Below are 8,249 nucleotides of genomic sequence, written 5' to 3' on the forward strand. Positions count from 1 at the left end.
GCGTGCGGATGTACGAGCCCCGGTCCAGCACTTCCATGTTGGAAAAGACACCCCAATCTCCAGGTGTGTGTGTGTGTGCCTCTGTTAGAGCAGATTGCTCATCCCCAGCTGTGCTGAGCAGGTGGTCACATTAATCTACTTTTTACTGTTGATGTAAACTAGAGGCCAGATAGTTCATTCTCAACATGTGTGAGCGTGTCATTATGTTGATGAGGAAAAGAAACAGAGGAAGATTAAAAAAAAAAATCTGTACATTTGTGTGTGCACATACTTGTGTGCATGTGTGTGTGTGTGTGCGTGGAAAGGCGCCTCACCTCAGCTCTCCCACAGCTTCCCGCTAGCTTCCCTGGATGAAAGGGAGTGAAACCCCAGACTGGTGGGGCTCCACAGCCAATTAGGACTGTTTATTTAACCAGCCACGGCCGCACAGCAGCCAGCCTGCCTGCAGGGAACCCTACCCTCCCCTCCCTCTCTTTACTCCCCCTCCTCTCCTCCCTCACCCCTACCCTCCCCTCCCTCTCTTTACTTCCCCTCCTCTCCTCCCTCACCCCTCTCTTTCCACTCCATCTCTCTACCTCCTCTTCCTCCTTCCATACCTCTCCAATCAGATATAAGCCAATGAGGTGATTATGAATGTATTGGCTTGGGAGGCTCTGGTTTGTTTGAAATGGTTGTTTGTTTGTTTGTCTGTTGTTGTTGCTATATACAGTGGTGGCCGTGGCCACCGCCCAGGAAACTGATTCTTTGACACTTCCACACTTCGCATCACACTCTCATACTCTACATTCCTCTCTCTAGGCCCCCACCCCTTCGCTGTCTTTCTCTTTTCGCTCCCTGTCTTTTTTTTACTGTCGTTTATGTCTGAGGGTCTCTCTCTCTCTCTTTCTCTGTATGTCGTTCTCTGGTAACATAATAGTCCAGTTGTGGCCAGGGCTGTCATAAACTGCTGAGTTTCCATCCAGACCAGAGTCTGCTCTGGTCAATACACTCCTATTGTTCGACCCTAACTCATGACAGTAATGCGGTTTAAACACGACTGTGAGTTTTACTGATCTCTGACCACCATAAATCCTTCAGGCTTCCTCTGCTGTTTTTTTACTACACAACACTGACATGGTGACTTACGTCTCTGCCTGAGCTCTCACGCATGCTGGAACTGACCCAGACTGTTTTATTTACACACACGCACACGCACACACACAGTCCCACACACACACACAGCCCCACACACACACACACACCCAGTCATTGGAATTTATGCGTGGCCTGCCTTTACGGCCATCTTTCAAATGAATTATTTCAGTCTTTATATTTGCAGATCCCCCCTTTCCCCCTTCCCATGGAGGGCATGGTCAGTTCAGAGTCCCAGCCATCGATCACCAGACCCCCACCTCCCTCACCCCTTACACACCCACCGACACTCCCCTAAACATCCCCTCAAACAGTCAACCCCCCGCACCCCATCCCCGGGTTTCATGTTTAGGTTAAAACTCCTGTGGGATATTTTAGAGGGAAAGGAAAATAACCGTCATTTAGGGTCCCTTCTCTCATTCATCACATTGATCACAGCTCTCCCACTCTCTGGCCCCGACGTCACCCTGATGGATCTGCTCAATGAGAGACGCCTGAGGGGGAGAGGGGGAGAGGGGGAGAGAGGGAGAGTGGCATACACTGGGGGAAATGTCATGTCACACACAGATGTATCTAACTTCCACCACCTACAACACACCTCAGCTCTGTATGGCCTCAGCAGTTCTGGTCTACCTACAAGGTCTGCTTGTGGAGAGTGCCTCTGAGAGGTGTGTGTGTGTTCTGGCATTAATCAGCAGCTATGACTGAGGGGTCAGCCTGCCTGTACCTCGCTGGCGACCCCTTGAGAACCCCCCCCCCCCCCCCCCCCCCCCACACACACACACACACACACACACACACAACCCCCCTTGACACATGGAGCTCTGTCCTGGCTGGGTTACATCCCAGACCTTTCCACTCTGGCTCCGCTGGCGGTGGAACATTACACACACACACACACACACGCACACACGCACACACACACAGGCGCCTGAGAGCAAGTGCTTCCAGAGAGTTGGAAAATGAAAAAGGATCTTTGTGCACCACCATGTAAGCTGGGCTAAGGACATTCAAGGAGCTGGACCCTGGACAGGTAAGGAAATATGTTGAACACACTGTAGCCAGACATACAGAGAGGGAGTAATCCAATCGTGTCATGGCATCCTCTTGTCAGGTAATAGGGCATTCAGGGGTAAACCCCAGTGTTCACCCAGCCTCACACATATCATTCACAGAGGTGTGTGTGTGTGTGTGTGTGTGTGTGTCCACATGTGTGCTTTGCTCTTTGATTCTGTCTCTGGGTGTCATGTGGACTTCCTTCCCCCATCAGCCCTTCAGGCCAGCTCTGGAGGATGCAATTAGCAGTAAGCCCAATGGCCATTGTGTGTTGACGGTGGGGACATCCGCTACTTGTCTCTGATGTGTGTGTGTGTATGTGTGTGTGTTGTGTGTTTTATGTTATGCTATTTTCTGACAGTGGTGTGTGTCTTAGTCTTGTCTGTGCTTTTATGTCACACTCACTCTCTCTCTCTAACATCCCCCTCTCTCAGGTTGGCAGGGAATGCCTGAGCCATTGTTTTCATTTCCCCTCCACGAAACACAGCCTAGGGGAAGAAGGGAGGGGGAGAAAGGGACAGAGTGAGAGAGAGAGGGGGGGGGGGGTTGTGTACTGGGAGGATCTGTTGCTACTAGACAGCATGTTTATCATAACAGCTGCTGTCCACAGGGGTAACTTGGCAGGCGACATCAAAGCCCAATTCACAGCCCACCTCCACTGCCTCTCTCACACACACACACACACACACACACACACACAGGTAAGAGGGGGTTATTTAAAACTTTCTCGCTGTTAGTCACCAGCTGTGAGATCTGTTTTTTGAATTGTTAGACTATTTGAGTAAATGAATTAAAGTTCCATTTGAGTGGCGCCCCTTGTATATGCCAACACATTCTTCAGAGTGAGAGCTGAGCTGGCCTTGCTTCAACACATCTCTCACAGCCTCTCGTTAACAGGCTGGAGCTCTTACCACCCCTCAACGGTGTGTCGGTGTGTGTGTGTGTGTGTGTGTGTGTGTGTGTGTGTGTGTGTATGAAAGAGAGAGAGAGGGAGAGTGATTTTTTAATATACCAGTTTTACCACGGTCTTCAATGGTCCTGAGGGATGGGGTTACGTTTTATTCCTCTGTAAGGCTGCCTTGTAAAGCCTCTCTACTGCTCCTGTGAGGGACGGACACTTCTCCTGAGACTCTGCTGCCATCCGGTGGCAATAAATAGCACCTACACCTGTGACCTCCCAGAGCTGTGTTGTCATTTCCATAGCAACACCCTTCCTTGTTACCTGTGCCAGGTAACAAGGAAGGTTAGAAGCCAAGCTAAACGGTGTGTTGTGTTTTGTCACCGGAATCAACATGAACAACATCTTCTCAAGGTAAGTTCCCGTTACAAACATGTTTGCCGTTAGGATGACTTTCAGTGATAATGAGTTTGCTGCAAAACTACATTAGCAAGGCGAGATAGCATGGTACACATGATTATGATTTTGTACCTATTGCAGAGCATGATATAGTTTCTACTCATGACCAAAAGGTATTCAACAATCCTATTCAACTTCTCTTTCCAACCCCTCTGGAGAGTTGTCATCTCGTCTAAGAGGTTAGTTCACAGTGTGGCTGTGTCAAGACAACTCAAGAGGAAACTGCCTTGTTCATACAGTCACCTTACGAATGTCTTTAGCATCAGAAGCGTTTAGCCGCTGAGAGAAACATAGGGTATAGGACTACAGCAGCAGCAGTGGCCAATCTTGGTCCTAAAGGGCTTCACTGTGTGCAGACTTTGGTTTGGGCCCAGTACTAATACATCTGACTGGCCTCAAGCCCTACCGGCGATGGAGCCTAGTCTCTACCTAAACTTAGAAAGGTTTACCTGGTACGGTCAGAGTCCTGCAAGACAGACCACCTGTGATGACGGTGTGTGTTTCCAGAGACGCTCAGATCAAGAGCATGGAGTCGACGGTGACTCACGCTGAGAAGTACCTGGGTCAGTTCTGCACCCTGCTGGCCTCCTACACCAGGAAGACCGCCAAGCTGAGGGACAGGGCCGACCAGCTGGTCAGGCAACTCAACGAATTCGCCAACACCGAGGACCCAGAGCTCCGCACCTGCCTGAAGAACCTGGCGGAAGATCTGGCCATGGTGCAGGACTACCGGCAGGCAGAGGTGAGTGGGTGTGAGGGGGGGTACTGCCGTGGACCCAGATCGAGGATGTCTATGAAAATGATATTGGTTTAAAATTATTGTTACAAACCGATCATTTTTTGCAACACCATATGAAAATAGGGGCCACAGTGATATATGTGGTACTGTATGAAGATCTGTTCTATTTTTTCCTGATAGGTAGAAAGACTGGAGACAAGAGTTGTCACTCCCCTCAAAGCCTATGGCGATATCGTCAAAACCAAAAGAGTGAGTACATTATAAATTACTGTCAGACAAAAGCAAGCCCCCTTCTCATCGCACACACACACACACACACACACACACGCGCGCGCGCGCGCGCGCGCACGCACACACACGCACACACTTCACAGGCTCTCATCATCATGAAAGAGAATGGATAGCTAACCTCTTACGTCTGTGAAGCTCCTTTATCTGATGATATTTTTGACATGCAGGCAGATCTGAAGAGGTTCAATGCAGATCGGAACCGGGAGCTGAAAGAACTACAGAAACTGGAGAAACTCAGACTGAAGAGTCCCTCAGATAGACAAAGCATTGTATCCTTTCACAATATCATCAGTTGACTGACCTAGCGCCACAAGGAGTGTAACTACAGTACTCTCATAGTAGGCTACCCTTACTCTAGATTTAGGCTCAGTACTAAACATGACTGTATTGCTACAGAGACAATGTGTTGTTCATGATTATTATATCCCAATTAACCGTTACAAAATATGAAATAATGTGCACATGTTGTCAACCCCATGAATTCCTGTTACAAGTATGAACTATTGATAAAGGGTATTCTATTTCTGCTCATGCTTCCTTTCCTTAACTGGTATTTTCAGTCACAGGTAATAGTATTTCTCTGGAGCCTTGCCCACTGATATCCAGTGTTGGGGAAGCTACTCTTTAGTTTGTCAAACTAAAGCTACTTTAAAAAAGTAGTCCAATACATCAAAACTACTTCATGAAATAATACAAAATTAAGAAACATGACTGCAAGAACACAACTCTGGAGTCGAATGTTAATAGGATGTGGAATTCATTACAAAGGCAGATCCTTCCCAACATTGAAGTGTTGCTCACATTAAGCAGGCAGGGACACTGTAAACAAGTCTTTGTAAAACTAGACCATCTTGCTGCTATAGGCCAATTACCTCGCTAACCACCATTAAAACTAGCTGTACACAATAGCTCCTTATGCAATTTATTCCGACAATACAGTACATTCAATTACAGAGAAGTGTTTATGCATATTTCTACTCCACCTAGGAATTATAGATAATTTAGGTCAGACTTTCAACTGTCATCCAAAAGCAAGCTCCCTTATTCCATTAGCTAACATTTGCCATTTGAGTCTAAATGACACTGACATTTAGCTAACTAAGATAGCGAGCTTGCTAGGCTAGCCAGAGTCAAATGTATGGCTACCGGACATCTACTGTACTGAGCAGCTAGCTAGCAAACTCACCTTGATATGTGTGAATACGTTTGTGTTCGACGTCTTTGCTGTGGAAAGTGTATTCACTTTGGGTTTGCACACCTCATATGTGAACACATAAGTATTTTTCGGTGGAACTGGTAAGTTTCATACTTTTGTTTAAGTATGGAAACGGTGTTTGTGTGTCGTTTTGGCCCTGGTCCACAACGTATTCCGACTCGTACAAAACGGTTTGTGTTACAGAAAAAGGCGCGCAACTGAGTTAAATCACGAGACTAGAGTCACGTGATAGAGTGACGTGCAACCAAGTGGAAAGAGGGTGGCCGGCCATTTTGAATTCCAAGGGCAGAAATATCTATCTATCTATCTATCTATCTATCTATCTATCTATCTATCTATCTATCTATCTATCTATCTATCTATCTATCTATCTATCTATCTATATCTATCCTTCCTATTTATTTTCTGTGTGAAGTTAATTTTTTGGTGAGTAGTGACAATAGTTTGCTACATGGCAAAAAAAGTAGTTAACTACTGAAAACACTACTAAGATTTGAATTTAGTTACCACCGAGCTACAGCAAAATGTAGTTAAACTAATAGTTGAGCTACATGTAGTGGAACTACTCCCCAACACTGCTGATATCTCAATACATCCAACCAATCCAACCTTCACTTACACTCAAGCATGCAAACATCATGACCAGAGTGTGGTAGTGGCCTTCAATAATGTCTCTCTCAAGTTTCAAGTCGTCCTAGCTCTGTTGTGATTGGTAGGCGGAGGTGAACGCCCAGAAAGCCTCCAACAACGCCCAGCGGAGCACCAGACAGCTGGAAGAGACCATCAGCGACTTCCAGAGACAAAAACTAGAGGACGTCAAGGCTAGTCTCACACAAGAACAGACACACAAACGCGCATGCACAAACGCACACGCACACAGACAAACACACACACACACACACACACACACACACACACTAGACATCTGCTAATGGTGGCAGTGCTGCAGCTACATGCAACATTAATCCCAGTTGATTATGTATCACTCTTGTACATTAGTAACCTCAATGGCTGTTCTTCTTTCAGAGGATCTTCACAGATTTCATCACTGTGGAGATGGTGTTCCATGCCAAAGCTCTGGAGGTCTACTCACACACCTTCCAAAACATGGAGAGCATGGACATAGACAAGGACCTGGAGGTAAGACACACACACACACACACACACACACACACACACACACACACACACACACACACACACACACACACACACACACAGTATAAGAATTGCAGAGAGGTGATTAAAGGAGTGAGTTCTCCTTGGGGGTCTCCATGGCTGATCCTCTCCCCTGTCTCCACAGCTCTTCACTGGGAGGATCACGGTGTCTAATGGCCCCCTGGAAAGCCAGACCCTGTTGACCACCCACTCAACCTCCTCGATGGCCCACCAGCCCAGCCCCACTCTGAGCTCCAGCCTCAGACACACACACACCACCGCTCCAGGCCCAGCCAAAAGGGTGAGATCACATCTTACATCAGAGTGGATTGACTGACGGTCTGACTGACTGACCGACTGACCGTCTGACTGACTGACTGACCGATCCACCAACCCACTGACAGACCAACCCACCCATACGCACCCACTGACTGGCTGATACATAGGAACAAATAAGAGCACTTACTTACCCACTGTAGAATAAGGTTACCATTGTCTAATACAGACATGTCTCCTATGTTTAGTGACTTTTGTTTGTGAGCCATTCCATTTCAACCTACTGTATGCTTATCCATCTCTACCTCTATGTCATCACCCTATACACAGCCCCATGGCAGCATACTCCAACGCCAGAGGGGAGTGGAGGAGGATGACGAGGAAGATGACGAGGAGGAGGAGGAGGAAGAGGAAGAGATGTATGAGTCAGAGATAGAAGAGACCCAGCAGACCAGGCAATCCTATGCTGCTCAATACGCCCAAATCCGCCGACAGCAGAAATGATAGGACACAAACACACGCACACACACACACACACACACACACACGCATGCACGCACATACACACACACAGATAGTGCTATAGATCCACTGACAGGTAAGAATGATGTAGTCAGCGACTGTCAAATAAGCTCAATACACAGGGTATGTCCTGTAGTAGATGTGCTGAAGACTGTATAGCTGTGTACCTTCAGGGTGATCATTTGCACAGCAAATGCTTTGTCGATGAATGCATGTGTCAAAGAAAGTAAAATGCAACCATTAAAAGTCAAGTAGATGGATGTGCTTGCTTACATTGTATAAAGAAAATCTATTTCAGTAATGGTTGCTGCATCAATTCTAATGGAATGAATACTGAAAAAAAAAAACTGTAGGCCAGATAGAGATGTGGAAATATATGAAATAAATGTCATTGGCAATAAACCTGAACATGAACCCGCATCATCATCTTGTTTCCATAGAAATGGACTCATCTGTAATCGCATACTGACTTCCATTGAATGGGAACAATGTGTATTGTTTCT

At 46.8% G+C, this 8,249-nt stretch overlaps 1 protein-coding gene across 1 annotated transcript; it reads left to right on the top strand.

Moving 5' to 3' along the window:
• Positions 1 to 4,031: 4,031 nt before the first annotated feature.
• cibar1 (CBY1 interacting BAR domain containing 1) lies at positions 4,032 to 7,728 on the top strand (the record flags this gene model as incomplete). Its single annotated transcript, XM_083690883.1, has 7 exons — positions 4,032 to 4,286; positions 4,464 to 4,532; positions 4,742 to 4,843; positions 6,507 to 6,611; positions 6,817 to 6,930; positions 7,094 to 7,249; positions 7,555 to 7,728. 7 exons carry the CDS (start codon positions 4,032 to 4,034, stop codon positions 7,726 to 7,728), a joined length of 975 nt encoding a protein of 324 aa, XP_083547009.1.
• Between the last annotated feature and the right edge of the window lie 521 nt (positions 7,729 to 8,249).

Source organism: Argentina silus, assembly GCF_951799395.1.
Source record: "Argentina silus genome assembly, chromosome: 19".
In the NCBI taxonomy this organism is placed as follows: Eukaryota; Metazoa; Chordata; class Actinopteri; order Argentiniformes; family Argentinidae; genus Argentina; species Argentina silus.